We start from the raw sequence: 22,782 nt of genomic DNA on the forward strand, positions 1-22,782 counted from the left end.
CAATATGCCAACAATCACAGGCACTCTTTTCAGGTACTGGGAATTTTTGTCCTGTCTTAAACACTCCTCCTTCCCCAGTTTTATGCAACTCCCTACATTGACACCCAGGACAGCACACATTGGCCTGATTAGAATGTGCCTATGTTCAAGCCCTCAACCCCTGTAATGATTACTGATGCTGCTACTCAGAGGACAGCATTTTCAGAGGTACCTCTTGCAGCACTACCCCATCATCCAATTAACAGATTTAAAAACTCCCTGTCTGCTCCCTTTGTCCAAAAACACCTTAACTGTAACATCTTAAAAAAAAAAACAAAACAAAAAAACAACCCCTCACAAACAGCTACTCTGCTTATTCTTATGCCAATGCTGGCTGCTGGCACAGAATTATTCCAGAATTAATACTCCCATTGAATACCACTCATTTTGGCCGATTAAAAAGTCAAGCTTTTTAGACTTACCAAAACACAAGACAGAGATCAAAACTTGCCAGTTATTTCTTTAGTCCTGCTTTGCTTCATTGTTTCACTAGTAATAGCCTAAACCTTAAAAATGCTGAAAATCAAGTTTTATCACTACTTTTACCATGAAGGTTAATTGTATTTTTGTAATTTACTGTTTCCTGCAGCTGGAATACATGCAGCTGGTAGAGTCATTCAGAAATTAACTAATGCAGCAAGGTTGGCTTTTTTCCTGTTCAGTCAGAAACGTGTTATTTTAATAACTAAAATTTTAAGCAAACACACATAAATGCTTATGCCTTTGAGCTTCAAGACAAAGACACAGAAAGTATTAAGAGATTTCTGCTCTCCAAACCAAACATACAACAAATAGCTCCTTTCTGCATTCATTGTAGCAATTTTATCAGAATAGAAAGAACAGTTTTAGTTTTCTACAGCCAAGAGTCGTTACAACTTTAACTGCCCAATAATCCATCATTCCACTTTTATCTAGACTAAGCAGGTAATAGGACAGTGGAGTCACATGAGAAGACAATTCAATAGTAATGAAATTTGCACTGTCTTAACAGCTGCCTGTTTGTATTTGTGCAATATTGAACCCATTTTGAACCAAACATGCCATAGGCTTCTTGTATGTGGCAACCCTCCTCTGAAACCCTCCTAAAATTTATTTAACTCTTACAGAAAAGAAGTTTGTCTCATGCAGAAGAGATGTAATGAAACCCTGTTATCACAAAAGACAAAAAGATCAGCTATTTTTTTGAAGGTGGAGTATTTACTGCACTAAGTCTTTAAATCCATAGAATATCCAAAAAGAGTAGAAGTGGCAACTGCAAGATTCAAAATTAATTTGGGCTTTTTGAAAGTGAAGTTCAATAGATTCAATTTGACAAAGAGACATCATAAATTACAAGAGCTATTTTAAACTGTCTACAGGTCACTTTAAAATATGATACTAGGGTGCATATATATTTCAACACTTACACCTGTAAGAGCAGGCAGTTTTGGAATGTAACTTTATCTTGATATTTAGATTTGGGTTAATTGTTTCACAATATACACAGTGCTTATGTTAAAAAAAAGCATCAGGAATACAATTACAGTATCAGTCAAGTCCACTAGTTCTGTTTATTTCAAGCCTATACATACAGAAACAGTCTCCTTCCCAAATCCACAGAAAACTGTTATTCACAGAACTGTATTAAAAGAAGTCAGAAGCATATTGGTAAAAGCATTTTATCACATTTTGGCATCTATCACTTTCCAATGGGGATTCAAATGGTTCTAAGCACTTAAATGAAAGAATAAGGGAAGAATAAAAAGGTGGGAAAGATAAATGTGATGTCCTTGTGTTTTGTTACAGCAAAGAACAGATGTTTGAGACTCCAACACTCAGTTGCTCATCTACACTACAGCACTCAGAGTAACGACTGCTTGAATTGAAGCAGTGATCCGTATGAATCACAACCACTATGGAACACATTCAATCTGAAAGTAGCAGATCTCATTTTACAGCAATAATCAGCAGCCAAAAGAGATACAGAAAAAGCTACATAGAGATATACTACATAACTCCCATCAGTACAGAAACAAAAATATTCTAGGTCTGCAATAGTTGAAGTCTGTGGATATTTCCATTTTATCCCTTTAAGGGATAGTGCTACAACCCTGCCTCCCTTATGGCAGGTTAGTATCCAAGTCCAGCTTAGTACTCAATGCAAAAAACAAGAACAGAAACAATACTGCAGCTACAGTTATTTAGAATGAAAGCACTTTATTTTTTTCCAACCAAGTTCAAAATCAAACTTAGTGCTGTGAGTGCACACTTCAATTCATAGGTATTAACAGAATTTGTGTGAAAAGTTTCAAAGATGGAAATTTTTCACAGTTGCTTCAAATTGAATCATGTTAAAAGAGCTAGCCCCGTGTTTTGTCTAGAATTCTCATCTTCCCCTCCTCACTTCTAACAAGACACACTCTTAGTATATTTAAAGTAGATGAGCAATAAATAACATCAGTAAGTGCTAAAGAATATATGTGGAAAGGGGGAGAAAAACAGTTGCATTTAATCTCATTCTGAGACATAAAACAAGCTATTTAACTCCTGGAATAAATGTGAGTTGTTTAAAGAAGGATAACATAAGCACTAATAACACAAGCATGCTCAATCTATTCTCTTTGTGAATCTTTATCTGCAGCCTACAATGATTACTGTGTGTAGGATGGTAGACTGAAGGCAAAAATTAGACTACACTGTCTGGCTTTTACCAAGGCTATTAAAAACGGCTTCATTTTTTCCCCTTCACTAATGCAACATCAGTTCAATATAAAGTTCCTCTCAAAGGAATCAACTGCTTTCATAAACTTTAGCATTTGCATTGTGCAAAGCTGGAATAACTTCATCCCAGTACCATAATTTGCATGGTTTTGTATGCTGAAATAGCTGACTATGAGCCACCAGTTTCACTTTGCACCAGAAAACCAGGCACAAAAAATAGCTGCAAATCTCCACACCAAGACAGACATTCAGTCTTTCGTAGAACTGGAAGATCTGGCAAGATGAACTGGCAAAAGCAACCACTTGCTAGTCTAAAATGTAAGCTTCACATAAGATATTTTCAAGTTTCCACACACAAGAACATCCACTCTTCCAAGAAAAAAAAAAAACAAAAAAACCCAAACAAACACAAAAAAGTCACAAATTGACACTGTAGCATCCATCTTCAAAATCTTTATCTCTTTAATTCAAAATGCATAGACATTTAACTCCAAGCTTGCCTACTTCAGATGCCAGAAAATGAAAACAGAGCCTGCTTTATAATGCAGTGGGGCTGGCACTCAGCATAGGGCATGCGTACTTTGTCCTTTCCTATTCTCCCATCCCTCCTGCACGTCAAGTGTTAAAACTGCAGCCACCAATAAAGCAACCTACAGGAGGGAAAAAACATTTTATTTATATCTCACTGCAGAGAGTAAGCTTTTGGAGGGTTGATGCTATTTTTTATTAGTATCAGCAACAATCTGAAAGCACTATTAAGTAGTGTGGAACTGCAGTATCTGTGTGATATAAGAGTAAAGGACTCTTTCCTGAGAAACAGGCATAGCCTTCAAAACAGAGCCATACAATCATTAAGACATGCTAACTTCTTCATGCCCAGCTAATTAATGGCATAGCTTTTTCCACCTCCACTCTTCAGCAAGTTATCAGCAATACCTCAACCTGGCCATTTACATTTATAATATACTGGACTTTTTTTTTTTCCCCCGGCCCTGCAGAAAGAGACAGTTTGCCAGAAGGATTCTCTAATTTCAGTTTAGGGGATGGGCAAATCCTGGTTACACTTAAAAGTACTCCTTCAGCAAAAGAGCCTCAAGTACTTTCGGGGAACACTACTGAGGCAAAAGACACACTGCTTTTCAAAGACATCAGTTTCATGTCAAGTGGTATAACACGAAGAACAGCTTTGTAGAGACATCCTTCATCCTCAAGTACATGTGTGCTTCTGCATCACAAGAACATACAGATAAAGGATTAATTCTGCTTGGATCTTCTGCCTCATCCTAAAACCAGCATTTTTAGAAAGTGTCACAAATATTAGCATTTTTGCATGGGATAGGTCATAAAGTTAATTCTTAGATTCACTGAGAGAACGATATTAATTTAGTGGAGTTACACAGCTGTTAAGACATTTAAGTCATGTCAACTTTGATCAGATATTATACATGTACATTCTGTAACAGTAAAACTGATTCCTAGCTATTTGAGAACTAAAGAGAATACAAGAAGCTGAGCCTGAATATTAGTTTAAATTAATTAAGAACGTGATGGAAAAAATAATTTCATAATACAGACACCTGAATCCTGTTCTTACAGTCTAGTAGCTGCCTAAAAACAGTAAAAAATTCATTTAAAATAAGGCACAGATACTAATGACAATGTTTAATACTGTATTATTGATGCTGTCAAAATACAACTTTTGGCAGTTAAAAAGAATGCATTACTTTATTAAATATTCCTCAGTAATGATTCTCAAGTCAGTCTTTCCTTGCCTCTAAAACAAAAGCACTGTCCACAGTTAGGATTTGGGAACTCTATGGCCACATACAGAATTCATTATAAGCCCACGTATCTAAAACTACATTCAAGCTAGATTTTTAAATACCAGAGTATCCCTTTAATCAATTACAACTATGCTTCCTTATATTATCAGAAATAAAGGGCAACAAGTTACTTTATTTCGTCCATTGCAAAAAGAAAAAGAAATAAGATCTGAGTTTCCATAAAGGACATTCTCCTTAAGGAATAACCTAAGAGTTTCAGCAATTGCCATCAAAATGATGATACTAGACTTCATTACTTTTACATTTAAGTGTTCAACAGAACAGTAAAATAATACAATGTCATCATACTATAGTTCCTTTAGATTTTTAATTGATAGTAAGAATATTTGAAAAGTCCTATCTTAAAACTTTTTGAGCATGAAGTATCTCTAATGATACACAATTCTAGCAAAAAGATTGGCTACATGCATGTCTCCAAATTGTCCCAAAGTTCACAGTTTTGGGAAGCCCCAGAAACTCTTTGTAACCGACTGCCCTAGGAAATGCAAAACCTTTGGTGGTTTGCAGAACAAATAACTAAAAGCACCAAGTTCTGATAACAGACTGCTAGTTGGCCTTCAGAAGTCAGCAACAATGATACATAAACTGTATACAAAACTAAGCAATAGGAGGCCTGGTTATTGACCACTACAGGAGTTTAGAATTCATCTATTTAATCTGTAAAGCGAAAACCACTTGTGGCTATCAAAAGACTTCTCCGGCATGTCAATAAAAGTGCACATGCTTAATGCTAGGTATGAAAACAACCCTTGCAAGTGCTTATTTTTAAGGAAGTAGTCTATTTGGTCATACATGCTGTGCATGTATAACTTTTAAGTGAAGACCTGGCACTTCATAAGTTTTCATTGAAAAAACATGCTTCCTAATCACAAAATTTAAAAAGGCAACAGCAAGCCTAAAATTAAGACTCTCTCATAGCTATTAAGATATAGCTCTTAAAATATAACAGCATATCAATATGACAGTAAAAGTTTATAGCTGTATTCTCAATGCTGCTGTTGGTACAAATTTGCCATTATTGATCAGGTTAAAACTTGATCAATTTTGCAAAAGCTCTTTGTCAGTTTCTTAAAGGAGGTAGCATAAAAAGAGTGTGATTTGAATAACATGGCCTCACCTGGCTGTAAACATTTTAAACAAGAGACATAAATATCTATGATAAAAACAATTGTGGAAGAGATTATTCTAGAAATTTGGGTTTTTTTGAACTTGAAAAGAAAAAACAGTAGATACATTTAATATATTTACTTATTTGCATGTAGTTTGAATGATACAGAACAAGATTACTGTGTTAGAAATCCACATACATTATAAAAACATTTGTTAGACATAAATTCACCATTCTGCTGACATTTGCAATAACTGTTTATACAAGCTTAACTTCAGGAATTTATAATATTTTTCATACATGAATCTTTGTATATGTGCAATGTTTCATTAACTACACAATGTGAAACCCTGATTTTTGTAGTTTTCCATCACAATCTGAACATAATACCTATTTGCATCTTAACACATTGGCTTTTTGAAACACTAGTAATTAAGGCATCTTTGCTGTATAGTTTCTCAATAGTGCAAACAAAAACTGTCTTTAATAATTTGATTAAAACATAGAAGTAATTGAATACCCCAAAGTTTTTTTGTATTTTTTAATGTAATTGGAAGATAGTTGTGCATTTTGGAGTTCTCTTGTGAAAGGGACATTTAAAAGCTCGTAATGCTGATTGTTTTTGTTGGTTCCTTATAACTGGTTCTGCTGTCTTGTCTTCATGACAGTATAGTTCATCTTCTTGAATGTGATGATGTCGTAAAATACAGTAGCATTTAGAGGAATACCTAGTAACTGAGCGAATCCCAAATGCAGCAAAGGCATACAGTTTCCATAGTGCACTTTCACCTCACTGAAGCAAAAGTTGCTCCTACTAGATATTTTTCCACTTCAATGTGAAGTAGATTGTTAGAGTTTTGTTAGTGGTTTCATTAAACAGCTCGACAGTTCAGTTCTCTTCTGCCAGTATTTCTCAAAAGGCTTTCAGCACATATTTCAGGAATACTTTAGGGAATTTTTCACCACATAAGCACAGTTTCATCATCATGTCAGTGTAGCTGCAATAAATAAGCATTTACATCCTAGAAGGAAAAAAAAGAGAAAGGGTTTGTCACATTACTTAGAGCTCTAACATCAACTGTATGTCTGAAGCAGGGCAACCAATCAGGATCATAACACAAGAAAAATATTTGCCCAAATTTCAGAATGAGATATCTTCACGATTACTTTCAATTAATGCTATCAATGACACCTCTTTATGTACTAAAAAGCCTGCAAGAAGAGTAGGATTAGTTTTCAAAGCCATCAATTTAATCTTTTATTCCTCTGCTCCCTGCATGAGCAGGAAACATCATTGTCATAATATGACCATGTAGTTAAAACATGTTATGTATGACATTCCTTCACCCAACCACTCCAACATTCTTGTATTACTTTTGCTCTGACTTGCTCAGGTGACTTTGGTCACAATCTATCCTGATATACATTAAGAAGCCAGCAAATGAACATAAAGGGAACCTGAAACCTGGAGAAACAAACTGACACGACCTATAGCTGCTATTCTGATCCAGCAAAAGAACTAGGCAGTCTAAATTACATGCTCTCATAGCTCTACTAAGCTAGGAGTCAGAACTCAGTTCTTCTGCATCTCTGCTGACTAGAACTGCAAGGATTTTACAATTATACTCGTAAGGACATCAGCATTGAAATTGCAAGTGCACAGTAGTCCCAGAAAAAACGAAATTTATTTGACGCATCAATTCTGTAAGCATGGAATTACAGACTCCTCAAAACTCCTTAAGAAGTAAAAAATGCAATTTTAAAGTTCTCTTCAAGTTCAATCACACAATCCTGCACACAACCAAGTGTCTGCTGTAACTCCTTTCTCACTGTCTACTTTCATCAGGTCCCTCCACCTGGAGAGGTTTCTGTCTAGTGAAACTTTTGGTGCCCAATCTCAGAAAGCCCTATGTACAGAGATGAGCACAAACAGCAAAACATGCATCGTGATGTTACTGATACCATAACCTACTGAGAAATACAAGCAGGGATTCCTCTCTGACAGGCTCTTCTGCTCTCCACAAACTCATCATTTTCTATGCATTAGGTCAACAGTAGGCTTTAGAATGCCAATGATTGTTCCTGGGTTAAGATTCTCCATTCTGCATTAAACTTACAACAATAGGTACAACATATCTAAGAGATATATCCACAGTCCACCTACTCAACTGTGCCCTTTTTCACATCAATTTTAAGGCTCATTACTATTAGCTACTTTGTTATTAAGGAGATGCTTCCTCTGTAAAGTAAGAAAAAAGAATAAAAATTATTATAATTCTAAATCACACAACTATCATAGGGAATCAAATCCAGACTTCTGTAAAAACCATGCAATACCCTTGAGCATTAGCAGAAAAAGTATTTGTGGCCAACCACAGTTGTAAACTGTGTATTTGTGTATTTGTGTCCAACCACAGAAGTAAAACAAGAGGAACACTGTAGGTGATACAACCATGTTTATTACTGAATACAACCAGAACTGGATTACCTTAGCTATATTACCAGTATATCCTGGAACCAGAGTAAGATGATTCTCCTGTTCCCACAAAACATTTAGCTGTTGTTTTAAAATATGAATATTTCTGAAAGAGAATGAACATTACTTTATAACAAAGGCAGTACATCCAGTAGTCTCTTCTAAAATGAATTATTAATTCTGCATACAGACTTAGCCTATAAAACAGATATTGCCCCAAGATCTGAAAAACTGACTCAACTTCTACAGCATCTGTATAATCCCTGATGTGTCTTACATGACATTACTGTATTAAAACAGTAGCAAAAAAACCCAAAACCACTAACTTGACTATCCTTAAAGTACTTTTAAGCTTTAACTTTAAAATTGTAGTTTTGCCTTTAGTAGGCAAGTTGTGCTCCTACTGATCAAAACATTGCGATGAAATAAGTAAATACATTTAAGTATTTCCCAACACTATACTCACCCATCTTCTGCCTTTTCTGTATGTCCAGATAGTTCTGACCACCATCTTTTAATGACAGCCTGAAGCCAGTTTAAACCAACTATCACGTATCTGTAACAACACATTTTACACATTATGCATTTCATCCTCCCTGCACATTATCTACAGGCCAGATAAAGCATTGAGATTACTTTGTAAGCATTTTAGAAAGCAACACGTTTTCTATTCTGGAAGAAGAAAAATCTAGAACAATTTTTAAGTTTAAATACTTGCTTACACTCACAATTTCTAAGTGGTAAACTGAAGTTCTTGTTGAAAAAGCAGAAGAAAACTCTGCCTTGATTTCATGCTATAAAGTATACTAAAACCTCAGTGCTATTCTTTTTTACGGTTTAGGATAAATAAATCTTAAAAGGGCAAAGCCAGTCCACTTGCCCAAGTCCCTAACATTGCAGAAAAGAATTTCTGCACTGATGTTTTGTTAAAGCACAAAAGTTCAGAGAAAAGTTTCCATTCTGGAGCTTTCTCATTTCCTGAGAAAGGCAGAGTTAGTTGGGAGAAGGGGCAGAGGGAACAAGAGTCAGAGGATTAAAAACCATTGATTTCCAGGGCTCTGCATGGCCAGGAAATAATAATGCTACAAAAACATCCCAAGCTGATACTTACTCTTCATATTTGCTTTTAAGCAGAGATTTCACTAAAGGCAAAAGATCTACACAGCAGCCAACTGAAACATAGGGTTTTTCTTCCTGTAAACTTAAAAAACAAGATGTTTTGGAAGCGCCTGAACTTCAGTGTGGTTATAAGCAGATTCTAATCCCCCACTTTTTTCTGTTTGTACCTGTTTGTAAGCACAGGAAGGCAGTCTACTACTACTCCAAGATCCTGTATCCTAGAAACATTAAGAATAAAATCAGAAATGTTACTAGTACATCCTACTACTAGTAGTAGAAGTATATGCTTCTACTATGATTTAAAAAGTGTAGCTAAGTCACAATATTTATGGAACTTCAAAAATACTCTGGCATATTTGAGATTGATATAATTTTAAGGTTATAAAAGAAGAGACTTATTTTACCTCACTAAGTAGGCTACCAGTTCACTTATACTTCTCCTTCTCCAAAAGGTTAAAGCTACATTCAGTCTCAGATTCCTGCTGAAAAGAACTTGAGCCATAGTTTCATGGTCCTGAGAAACCTGCATATTTTTAAAAATATAAAATGTTGTCGCAAGTTAAGTGGCCAGCACTAAAACAATAAGCTACTTTATAATCTGGTATATGATAATATACTTTTCTACCTGTATGTTGTTGAGTCTGTTTTAAAATTTATCTTAGAATGGACTTAAACCCATAAATTTCCCTTAAAAAGGGGTACAAAAATATTAGACCTACTTCACACGAAAGCTGCAAAAATAAAGTTTGTACTTCTTTACCACCTAAGACAGGTATCTAAAAATGAGCATTCATGAGCATCAACCTGTAAATGTCACCAACTCTGAGAACTTTTTACTTAGATGATTATTAATTTTGACACAATTTTAACACAAGTAATTACATGTATTATTCCGAACTCTGACGGAAATGGTTCATTTCTGAAAAAGCTTGTTCTCTGAACAAAGTTCAGGCATTTTAATTAATTAGACCTTGGATTGGAATGAACACTGCAGAGCCACACACATCTCTCAAACCAGTTAAATAGTCATTTGTGGCCAGAGGCCAGTGATCTGGTCCCTAAGCTTCTCAGAAAATGAATCTTCCCTGTCTTCATTTCTTTACCCATCCTTCTGCAACCTCTTATTGTAGCTACTCTGCTCTTTTCTTGAAACCATCAAATTCAACAGGGCAGAAGTGCTGCAGACTTGAGCCTTCAGCCCACTGGTCTCCCAGGACTTTCTCCTCATGACAACCCACATTCACAGCATCCTGACAAGACAGCGTGGTGATAGTCTCTTACCTTCCCTGTCATGCCTCACCTTAAACACATGCAAGCCTTGATGAGTAACAAAAATCTGTTGTGACAGAAACGCAAACTTTAACATTAAGGGCCTTAAATGGCCTTCATTGTCACAAAATCCATTTCATTTAAGTATCTGACCTTTTAGTCAGTTTCAGAAGCCCTGCAAGCATCCACTATGTTTCCTCAACAAATCCTAACAAGAAATAAAGCTCATATAAACACTTACAGTAATTTCACGATTATAAGCCGCACTGATTATAAGCCGCACTTCTGGGTTTCAGCAACTTTTTGGTTTTTGTCCATACATAAGCCGCACCTGATTATAAGCCGCATGTTACAATACAGAGTGTGATAAAAGGTATCTGTTCTATCACCATCTGTTGAGGGTGGGGACAGTGATCCTTATCTCAATGGCAGATAATTTGCTAATGGGCCATCCATTGAAACCAGGCAGGGCATTGTTCTTTATCTTTTCACACCCCATCCTTTCTCCAGCGTCCCACTGTGGGACTGATAAAATTACTGCATCCCATTGAAAGTTGCTCCAGCCAGGGGGAAGAGCCCAACATTTCTTACCAAGATAAAAACAGAGGTTTTGGGACAATAAGGTAGCCCCTTTCTCCACTGGACTCCAGAGGAAAACTGGATTTCTCCACATCACCACTGGACCTCCAGAGGGAACCTGCACCTTGTACAGGAGCACTGCTCCAACTGAGCCACATCTGTCACTGCAAGGGGACTGCAATCACCATTTAATGAGACTGCTACCAACACCCTGCCTGACAGGGTGTCAGGTTGTACTCTGACTGTGTCAGGATTTGGAGTTTGTTTCTTTGTAGTACTGTATTTCTATTTTAATTTCCCTAGAAAAGAACTGTTATTCCTAATTCCCGTATTTTTGCCTGAAAGCCCCTTGATTTCAAAATTATAATAATTTGGAGAGAGGGGGTTTGCATTCTCCATTTCAAAGAGAAACTCCTGCCTTTCTCAGCAGACACCTGTCCTCCAAACTAAAACAGCAACTTTTGGTTCTTTGTCCCTATATAAGCCGCACCTGATTATAAGCCGCACTTTGGGTTCGGACCAAAATTTTAGTCAAAATGGTGCGGCTTATAATCGTGAAATTACTGTAAGTTAGTTTTGCACACACTAAGTGGATACTGCTATTGAAAATTGCCCTAATCTACCTCACCAGTTTATTCTTATTGATACACTAGCATTTTTACATTTCTATAAACATACATATGGACATGTATCCTGCCAGTTTATGAAATCTAAGCAGGTCAAAACAACGCTTTCCTTTGGTGCTGGTACAATTTTAACCCAGTCAAGTCTGGCAGATCTGAAATATGAAAAGTGGCACGGCTATTACTGCTGACAACTGTATCACCATAAAATGATGGACTGTAAATCACAAGACCTGATATTTGCAGAATTGAAGGAAATTAATCTAAACTAAGAAAACTTTCATAGCTGATTACTAGGAAAACTTCTTTTTTAAACTGAAGTTTCTTCAAACTCAACCCACCTCTGAAAAAAATGCGCTGTATTTGGATGAGGGGCCTTCTGTTTGAGATGAGCCAGAGTCACTGGAATTCATCAAGTGTGTACGACTGTTGTGAAGTTTTGCTGGCAGGTTCCCTGCACAAGCCAGTTCATTTTCCTTATTTGCCATGTCACGGCCCCTAGACTTAGGGCACAGTTTATTTCTGTAACAAGGCTTTGGAGTATAACAATGAACTTTCCTTTTACAATATACCACTTTGAAAAGAGAGAGGGGACTGGTCACTGTTTTTCCAACCGTTACTCTGCAATAATAAAGCACTATTTTAGTGAAGGTTGATCCAAACCAAACCAATTGCATTATTATGTTTATATACATATACATGTACATAATTATGAATTCAGCAGTCAGCTTTCAGGTTATTGAAAACATTTTTCCCCCAATATATATCTTAATGACACCTGGGTTATCAGAAGTCAAGCCACCAATATTCTTCTGTGTTTTTATTAATACAGAAACTCATTACTATGGATGAAAACACAAGAACCAAGAACTGTCATTAAAATCAAGATCCATCAACCATTTGTGTTTGCTCTGGTGCTGTAATCTATTTCAATTGTGCCTTCCTCCCTACCTCTGTCACACTTTAAACTCAGATATCACACAGCACAGCTCTCCTACCTGTTTGTGTATGAAGCCAGCTGTTTTGGAGATTTCTTACCCTGGGAGAAGGGAAATAGAGAAAAAAAAAGCTATATTACTAAAAAGTGTCAAACACTCCTGCCTACGCTACTTAATATTAATGGTAACATTTACATTGTGTGCCTCAGCAAGGCAATGTTACAATCTTTTTCTGTTAACACTGGTCATAAAATGCTAGTTTTAATACAAAATTTCAATGAACAGAGGATATTGATATCTTCACCACTGTTTGAAGATATCTTCAGAAAGTTTGTCTCTAGTACTTCCTCTGTACTCCACTGTCTTACTCTTCAACCAGTAACACAGGTATGACGTTATAAAAACTACTTTTGAGTAGCAAGAATCCAGGGAAAAATTACACATTAACAGCGTGGTAGATAAAGCTGTAGGATTGTATGACAGATCAATTTCAATGGAAGTATTTCACCTACTCCACCTCTCACTTGTGCTACGTAGCAAGAAAGAACTTTTTCATAACAGAATTCCTGTATTGAAACATTTCTGGCGAGATTGCAGAAAAATAGCCATGAGTAAGACTGTATCAGTTCCTACTGCTCACATGAACGATATGATGCACTGATCTGTGCAGCTGCTGCCTGTATCTAATATAACACAGTTTTCATAACATAACTGCTACTCAACTTAAAAGTTCTATTGCACATCCAAACATCAAATGTTTAGTAGTGCTGTGCTTCTAGATTTACACTGCTCAGAACTATGAACTTGTTTAAATCTCTATTTCACTTTTCTCAGAGGACATAAAACAACACAACAAACAACACAAACAGCTTACCTCCTTCATGATCTTTTTAGTGGAAGAAGAGATTCTTTTTCTGGGGAGATCAATGGGACGACCTTCAATATGCAATACTTTCTGTTTTTTAACATTGTGAGCTTCAGATGCCATAATCTCTCAAATCCCTGTTCTCAATGGAAAGATATTTACTTGTATTTTCTAAAACATTCCATCAGCTTTCTTCAAATGCAGCTAGCAATACCAGAATTCAACTGTTTGCAAGATCTTCCATGCTATACATAACCCAAGATATCATCCTTTTGCAAATTTTAGGTTGGAGGCCTTATCATTAACATAATGAGCATTTCAAAACCTCTAGCTTTCAAAAAAGACGAAACAAAACAATAATCACTCCAAGATACAGAGGCAGAGATGTTTCTTTCACTCTAGTTTCTACACCTGCACTGAGGGGTGCCATACAAACAAGAATTCCAGTAAAGAACAGGGCAATTTATGAGACTCTTTCCTCACATTATGAATTTCATCTCCTGCCTATAGAAAAATAATTGGTTTCACACCTGTTTCCAAGTGTGAAAGGCAGCTAAAAAACTCAATTTTTTTTTCCAGGAAGAAAGCAAACTTCATCAAAGTAACAAAGGTTGGGGGAAAAGTGAAATATCTTCCCCTTAATTTATCGGTAAGTGTACATTCCCCTCTCCCCATTTTTTTGTCAAAGCAGTACTTTGGCTATTTTTCATACTAAAACCCACAACTTTATCTTATGTCTAAAATCCTTTGTCTTGAAGTATGCAATTATGTCTGTAAGAACCAACACCAAGATTGAGACAGTTGTACATTTGATTTTGCATCTTTTGTAACCGATCAGAAGATCCATTGCTTGAGACTAGGTTCAACTACTACATTATCTTAGAGGCACTGTTCTTGGAGTGTTTTAGCAAGACCTCCCATGCTACTTCTAAAAGACAACCACTTGCTCCAATATTACTGTTTTTCCCCTATAAAGTAAAACTCTGGTCTCAACATAAGCGCTCCAATATCCCCCCTCCATCTTTAGCAGAACCCCTTTACTCTATGGAGCAGATTTACCCTACATTAAGAACTTCAGCATTTAAAAGACTAAGACACTAAGCACTGAATAAGCCAGATGGGAAACAGCTTATTAGCCATGAAGATCCATGCAGCAGCTAAAGGCCATCAAATAAAACAGGTGGCAGGCCTAAAACAAGACAGATGCTGTATTCAGGCACATTAAAATCAGTGTTGTAGGGTACAGTGGAAGAAAAAAATTTTTTCAAATGTTCTTTAGAACTGGATCACTACTAAAGAAGTTCACTTGAGATGTCTCTCCAAAAAACAGAGTATTTACTGACAGAATCCCTTGCCTTGTAAGATGGGAACACAGAGCCCTCAGACTACAAGAACTGCGAACAGCAGCATTATTTAGGGCGATATTTTTAACAGCTGGTGGCAAATATTTTTCCAGTTGTAAGTCTTGCTTAAGACTGGTTCATTAACTTAATTTTTTCATGCTATGAGACAGTGATGAAGAATTATCACTTTGCTAGCTTTCCACGCTTCCTAGTTCTTCCACATAGGCTTGTAAGTAAAATTTCCCCTGAAGTTTAGAAAAAACCTCACAAAACCAAACACTTTTTCCTCTGTTTATCAGTTAAAACCATTATTTGGACTCAAAATGGGCTTTATATTAAAATATGAACTTGGAGCACAACACAAAGGCATATGCTGAACAACTGGACTTTTGAAGAAAAATCCAAACAAATCCATCCTTTTACTCAGGTCAGTGATAAAGAGGACTTGGAAAAAAATCTTGATTTTTAAATTTTCTTTCTATCCACTGTTTGAGAACAATACTGATGGGAAAGTAATAATATAAAATATTGGCGGGGGGGGGGGGGAGGGCGGGGAACGGGACAGGGGGGGACAGGACAACCTCCAACCACCAGAGTTAATATCCACAGTCACCTCATCAGATGCTAAGAAAACCCCTAATCTCTGATGCTGAAGAATAATTTTTGTGACTACTCCTGTAACACACTATCAGCTTACAATTCTTCATGCCTAATAGTGATTGTTCCTTATTTTTCCTTGTTTAATAAATCATCTCAATCTACCCTCATCTTTCACACTAAGCAATAAACAAGAATCTGATCACCAAGATAAATGACAGGGCCATGCAACTAAAATACTTTTTGTTTAAAATAAGTGTAAAATATTAGAAGGTTAGAAAGATATTAAAGAAATGTCTTGGCAAGGAAATTTAATTAGCGTATCAGTTTTTAATATTAGGCTCTAAAGAGCTCCTAACATCTCAAAATACCTGAACTGGAACTATCTGAACTGGAGAGAGAGGATGGAAGGAAGTTCCTTACAAAAAGCTGCGTGTGTCCAGGAGAAAAATTAAGATAATTTTGCACTCTGAGAAATCAGACATAAGAATATATTGTTCCCCAGCCGCTCAGCTGAAACAGAAAGAAACAACAGAACTATCAATACTTTTCTTAAAGACTGGTAAAAGTAATTCAAAAGGTCAAAAAATGATCAGATATAAAGGAATATCTGATGAAGCAAAGTAAAACTTTTTGTATGACTTCACTGTCCAACAGTTTAGAGAGGTTTCCGTAGTTTAACCTGTTAAGGGTCTCAGATTATGCAGAAGTAGCCGTGAACATTTAAGCAGTAATGAAACAGCTCTGTTTTTAGCCAAAGTGCAGAATCTCTTCTCTGGAGCTGACAAAGTACCTAAAGAAAACAGTCAATATTTAAAACGCCTCAAGGAAGATCCAGACAGACATCTCTGTTTACTAATTAGTAAACAGTGTTATTAAGAATAGATTTAGTGGACACAAATAATATGATGGCAAAGATTCAGCCTGGCTGTCACTAAGGCAACATGGCATGGAAAAGAGAAGGCTCCAGGGTGACCTCATTGTGGCCTTCCAGTACCTGAAGGGGCCACAAGAGAGCTGGAGAGGGACTTTTTGCCAGGGCATTTGTCATAGACCAAAGGCTAATAGCTTCAGTCTGATAGAGGTTAGATTTACATTGGATATTAGGGCAAAATTCTTCACTGAGAGGGTAGTAAGGCACTGGAACACATTTCCTAGAGAAGTGGTTGATGCTTTGTCCCTGGAAATGTTCAAGGCCAAGTCAGATGGCGCTTTGAGCAGTCTGGTCTAGCACGTGTCCCTTCCTTCCCATGGCAGGGAAATTGGAACTAGAAGACCATTAAGGTCCATTAATGATTCTATAAAGTCCTACTCTGCAAAATTAATTATTAAGAGTATGGGGTAGTACAACATGGATAAATGGCAACTAAGTGATAGACTATTTGAGTTTCCAAGTCGCTCACTTAAATCTAGAGGAAACTAAGTAACCAAGCAAAAGAAGGGAAAGCTCTGGCATGCATAAGTATCTCAGGAACAGCCATAAACTGTCTAAGAGGTTTTCACACTGCAGAAAATCATCTCCAGATCCCTGGGGAAAACCTGCATTGGTTTATGCTGTTCAATATATTCATTAATTACCTCACAAAAGGGGATGAAGACTGTTGTCAACACAAAGTCATACCAGTGAAGATAAAGGCCAACTGAAGAACTGGAGAAAGACTGATGTACAATAAGCAGAAGCAATGCCTATATATCAGTATAAAGCAAAGCCTATGTACCTGCAGGTAGGAAAAAATTCTGGGTTCCTATTGGAATCACAGTCTCTGAGGTAATAACTACCACCCACAACAATATCTGGATTTAGCTCAGTTTACTTTAGATCAGTTGGACTGTTCAGTGCTCATACGGATCAATAAATAGAAAAATAAAGAGAACACTATTGTGACTGTACAGAACTAATTTGTGCCTGCATTTCAAATACTGAAAGCAGAGTTAGTTAACTTTAACAAAACCAAACCAACCTTAAAAAGTCAAAAAAACAGCTCAGACAAATACAAGTTAAAAATACAGGGAATACTTTTCATATAAGCCTCAACTGATTAGACCAGTCTCTTCAGTCTGGAGAAGAGGCTACTTACAGCCAACAGTGGAAGTAAGACAAGGCCAACAAGATGAATGGCTTGGAGAAGTTGCACAGAGATTGTGCCCTCTCTTGCCCAATATAGAAATAAAGGGTCAAAAGACAAGAGCTGAAGATTGGATCAAAACTAACAAGGGTGTGCAAATGATAATCAGCCTGAACTTGCCACAGATTGTTGTTGACCCAAATGTTTCATGTGGGTTCTAGGACTGACTGTGCAAATACATTAAAGAAAAACGAATTGACTGAAAGTGATTAAATTCAGATACATAACCCACGTAGTCCAGACAGAGCAGAACACAAGCAGAAAAATCTGGTATATACAAAACTAACAGTGCTATAATAAACTTAGTCAATATCTTAAGAAACCAGCTTCGAAAGACATAGTAACACCCTAGGAAAATGCTTGCTGGCCAGCTATTTAACAGATGAATGCTACAGGATGAAAGGCACTTTACATGGCTCTTCACAACTTTGATTTCCTATTTGCAGTCAGATATTATCTAGGGATAGCCAATTAGACACTACAACCCCTGTAATTTTGAGATATATACAGAGGGTTCTTAAACTGGCATTAGATACTAATTTGTAGAGTCAAACAATCTATACCTTAATGCCTGTAATTTCTGACTTTTTCCTTGTGGTGAGCACAGCTAGTTGTACTTGATCACGACAATGTGCTACACAATCTCACTGAAGCCAAGACATTCCCCCTTACTTAAAGTTTTAAAAATTAGACTAAGGCTAGAATGCATGTCCCTTCAGTTCTGCCTGGGTCCATCATACAATCCTAAATTGTTTTACAACTGAACAAGGTAGACTGCAAATGTGAACAGAGATGTAGGAGTCCAGCAGGATACAGAACCAAATTCCACCAATTTCCCCGGGTGGGTGATTTCTCACAACAGACGACAATCTTCCCTTCTCCCCATTTTATTCTCTTCAATCTTCAGTAACCAGAAGGAATAAAGTAATAGCAGACATGTCTCCTGAGAAGAAGCTGGTTTGTCCTCACAATCAAGAGACAGCACCTGTGCAAAATTTTCTTGATGGTTCTACCGGCATTTTCTATCTCTGATCTCTCCCAGATGCAATAAAACTCTTTGGGTCATGTCAGAATTAGGCAAAGAAAGTCAGCACTAACAGGCTTTCAAGTGCATATCTATCAAAGGCAAGTATTAACAACTCTGCCACTCCCTCCGATGTCCTAAGTTCTGGGCATGGCCCCCAAAGAGGGACAAACTCTTCTTGGCACGTTATGTAATCGACATGAGTATTAACATAATATTATTTTCTTACAGAACACAGACTGGACTACTTTGCATGGCAGCAAGGAAAATGTAAAATAGATCTCAAGCCATCAGCAATACCTTTTACAACACACATTCTTCCAACCTATTCCTAATCCAAATTCTTAATAGCTACTTTTTCCTGCAGCATTCCATGTGCACCAGCCATAGCAAATACTCCTGTGATTCTCTTCCATCCCACAGTAAACCGAGTGCAAGTTCAAGGATGACAATATTAAACTCAGATGAAAGAGCTAATTAACTGTTACTCCCAAGGAGAGCACATGCTTTGAAAGCATTCCAAATAGGTGTGCATCAGGGAAGCAGTAATGGTCAACTCATTTTAATGGCCATTATTAGATCTACAATGGTCACAAGACACTTCCAAGAATGGTTATTTCAAATTTATTTCCAAAAGCGTAACTTGCTTACACACACAAATTAGTACTATCTTATAATGTAGAAGTGATTTTGTAAGCTTGGCATAACTTTATTTTATCTCCAGTAAATGTTACAACATCCATCTGTCTTTTAGAAGGCTTCCACATCCTTTGCATATGGAACAGTTTGGTTTTTTCAAACTTCTTTTTTAGTAACTGACTTACTGGTGGTTCACCAGCTGTTAAATACTGAATTTTCTTTAAAATATGGAGTTCAAGATTCTAAGAAGTATGTTAATACAAAACTTTTCTGCAACATTATAAAGGGTGTTATATGCCAGCAGAACACAATTTTTTAATGTGATACACCTGTCAGGCCATTTGTTCCAGTTTAAAGTTTCCTATGTTGATAAAAACTACAGAAAGTTCACTAAATTTACAGTACATAAAAACACTATTTGAATAACTAGTTATGGTAAACTAGCTTACACCTAAGATTTAAGCTCATTTTCCTCTTACATACAGAATTCGTATGTGACCCACGGTCAGCCATAATAAACCCCCAAAAATAACCGCACATCACAGTTCATCAAAGTTTAGTGAGACTGAACCCAGGTGTGCATTAGCTCTCCTTGTGGAGATAGCCCAGGATTCTAATAAATGAACCTTACCTAGATTTTCTGCAAAATATGAACTCAGTTTTCTGCATCTGGAGGTACCATTTACAGATATGTTAAGCTGCCCTAAAGTAATAGCCTGTACCAGTGGTTAAGTCCTTTCTGAATTCATCTTTCAATAATGAAAGATACTTTTACCTGTTGATTTTCATTTATGAACACTCCGGGAATAGCAAGTTTAGAAAAGTTTTAAAACTGTGAAGCGTTATAAAAGAAATAAATTTCCACAACACTGAAGCTTCCACATTAACGTTTTACGAAATTCTTTTAGAAACTACCCAGGAAATTAAATATAGCAACTTCCTTTATCATTTATTGCTCAATCCAAGGAGGTTAAAAAATTGCAACAAGAATTTTGAGTTAAACTCCAGATACAGACATACTGGCAAACCCCTCAAGCTCCAAACTTGGTAGAGGCTAAGGAAGTACTCATTACATCCCCAACTGGCTAAACAGTCTGTGATTACATGTCACACAACTTTTGCATGGCTTTATATGCTCAAATACATTTCCATTATTGATTGTGGTCTATTTATAGTATTTAAAAAGTCATCTTAATTTATAATCAAGCTTCTTATCCTAGGATCAACATACAGTTACTTTTTAAAAATGGCAGATTTAAATTATGAGACAATATATATCACACACAATCATTAACAATATTATGAAAGATAATGAAAATAAATTTAAAAGAGAAGTTTTGAAAGTGGGCAAGTGCATATATATACACACAGCTATAAGATGTGTCAGCATACTGACATTTCCTTTTTAATATACATGTATAAAATATCTTAATATTATTTTTAATATATTATAATGAAATTCTGAGGCTTAAAGTTTAAGAATTCAAATCAATGCTAACTTGAGTTCAATGAAATAACATTAGAGAAATTTAAATCAAAACTACATGGACTGTTAATAAGAAATTAAAATGACATCTTTAAGACAAGAACATGTTCTTTCCAATCAGCAAGACCAAAGAGGCACAAACTTGCCTTCTGTTATGCTTTAATTCTACTAAACACAGGAAAATACATATTTTTAATTATTTCCCCGAATACAGCCAGAGAATAAGAGGAAGAAAAAAATAGGGGAACAGGAAAAGCAAAAATGATGTTCCAAGAAGAGATGGACGAAAGCTGCTTTTAAGCAAACGGGCTTAACCTTGCTCCAAAGCAGAGCATGTTACAAAAGCAGAAACAAAAAAATTCCAGGATCACCACCTAATCGCTCTCTTCAAAATATCTCCCTATTCAAAATATCCTTTTTTTAAATCTGCATGCCAAATCATCCAGCATGACACTGAAAAAATACTTTGAAGGCTTTTGAACGAAGTAATTAATGCAGGATCTGATCTTCAAGCACTTAAGGTTCTTCCCCCCCTTCCTTCCCCCTGGAATCTGTCACACCCAAGAAATTAAATCCGTCAGCAGGCCTCACACCCAGCTTGTTGTCCTCCCTTTCGGCAGCACCAGAGCCTTCCCTGCTCTCCTGGCACGTATCCGCCACTGCACACGCTTGCTTCGAGCTGAGGCTTGCTGGCACCATTTTAGAAAGGGACCGAAGCGCCAGAACCCGCTCTCCGGAGGCGGCAGGCACCGCACACAGCTGTGCCAGGGCGTGGGGGAGGCCGCCGGGGAGCGGGACGGAGCGACCCGCGATCCGCGCCCCCGCACCGCCCGCGGCCCCCGCCGCCGGCCCGCACGCCCGGCGCGGAGCGAGCGCGGCCCCGCTGCGCTTCCCCTGGCGGCGGCCCCGCGCTCCGGACACCCCCGCGCCACTCACCCGCTGCTCATGTTCGGGGCCGGGCCGGGCGGGCGGAGCGGCGGGAGCGCTACTGCCGGGGCCCGGCGCCCGGAGCCTGCGCCATTCAAACGCCGCCGCGGTGCACGCCGGGCCGCGCGCGCCGCACCACGCCCCACCGCGCGCACCGCGCGGCATCGCGGCGCCCTCTGCCGGCCGCGGCCTCGCCCCGCCCCGCCCCGCCCCGCCCCGCCCCGCCCCGCCCCGCCGCGCACCGCCGCCTGCGTCACTGCGCGCGGCCTCGGGGGTGCAGCCGTGCGGCCGGCAGGGACGCTGGGCGTGCCGGAGGATGGCTGGGAATGCCGGATGATCCCAGTCATGGTGCTCAGCGCCTGCGTTCTCCGCCTGTCTGCTGGCCGCCAATGACGGGCCGTGGTTATCAGTGGCTGAGAAATTCATGGTAGCTGCACGCTGTGCTGCAGTATCACAGAACAAGCTGGGTTGGAAGGGCCCCACACGGATGACCAAGCCCAGCCTTTGCATAGCACCATCCCCAGGAGTCATAGTATGTGCCCGAGAGCACTGCACTCTGGCAGGCTGGTGCTGTTCCACTGCTTAAACACCCTTTGGATGAAAAACCTTTTCCTAATACCCAACCTAAGTTTTCCCTGACACAACTTCAGGACATTATCTCCGGTCCTGTCATTGGTGACCCCTCCAATTGCCCACACAAGGAAGTTGTTACTGCAGTGAAGTCTCCCCTCAGTCTTCTTCAGGCTGAACAGTGACCCCAGCCGCTCCTCCCACGGCTTCCCCTTTAGACCCTTCACCACGTTCATGGCCCTGCACTGTGCCCCCCAAACTGCCCCCAGCACTGGAGGTGAGGCTGCCCCAGCTCAGAGCAGAGCAGGACAATCCCCTCCCTTGCCTGGCTGTGATGCTGTCCCTGATGAACCCCAGGACACACTTGGCCCTTCTGGCTGCCAGGGCACTGCTGACTCATGTTCACTTGCCACAGACCAGGAGCCCCAGGTCCCTTTCTGTGGCATGGCTTCCCAGCCTCTCATTCCCCAGTCTGTCTGTACATCCAGAGCTGCCCATCCCAGGTGCAGA

The 22,782-nt window shown here is 38.4% G+C and overlaps 1 protein-coding gene across 2 annotated transcripts; it reads right to left on the bottom strand.

The window, feature by feature from the left end:
- Positions 1-1,570: 1,570 nt before the first annotated feature.
- KATNBL1 (katanin regulatory subunit B1 like 1) lies at positions 1,571-21,783 on the bottom strand. Of its 2 annotated transcripts, none has more exons than XM_033062717.1 (10): positions 21,712-21,783; positions 13,570-13,697; positions 12,756-12,796; positions 12,099-12,378; positions 9,691-9,809; positions 9,454-9,504; positions 9,279-9,368; positions 8,634-8,723; positions 8,180-8,273; positions 1,571-6,713 (listed from the first exon to the last, which is right to left on the bottom strand). In XM_033062717.1, the coding sequence occupies exons 2-10, from the start codon at positions 13,681-13,683 to the stop codon at positions 6,681-6,683; spliced, it is 912 nt and encodes a 303-aa protein (XP_032918608.1). In that variant the 5' UTR covers positions 13,684-13,697; positions 21,712-21,783; the 3' UTR covers positions 1,571-6,680. The 2 variants fall into 2 exon arrangements, with proteins under 2 accessions (XP_032918608.1, XP_032918609.1); XM_033062718.2 differs by lacking the exon at positions 21,712-21,783 and adding an exon at positions 15,872-17,442.
- Positions 21,784-22,782: the final 999 nt, after the last annotated feature.

The sequence above is a fragment of the Catharus ustulatus genome, chromosome 6 (genome assembly GCF_009819885.2).
Source record: "Catharus ustulatus isolate bCatUst1 chromosome 6, bCatUst1.pri.v2, whole genome shotgun sequence".
Classification (NCBI taxonomy): domain Eukaryota; kingdom Metazoa; phylum Chordata; class Aves; order Passeriformes; family Turdidae; genus Catharus; species Catharus ustulatus.

Coding starts and splice junctions, on each gene's coding strand:
- KATNBL1 (XM_033062717.1), bottom strand. CDS start 13,683: ATGGCATCTGAAGCTCACAATGTTAAAAAACAGAAAGTATTGCATATT. Junction 9,369..9,453: donor CTTCCTGTGCTTACAAACAG/GTACAAACAGAA, acceptor TTGTTTTTTAAG/TTTACAGGAAGAAAAACCCT. Junction 6,714..8,179: donor ATACTGGTAATATAGCTAAG/GTAATCCAGTTC, acceptor TTTTCCTTCTAG/GATGTAAATGCTTATTTATT.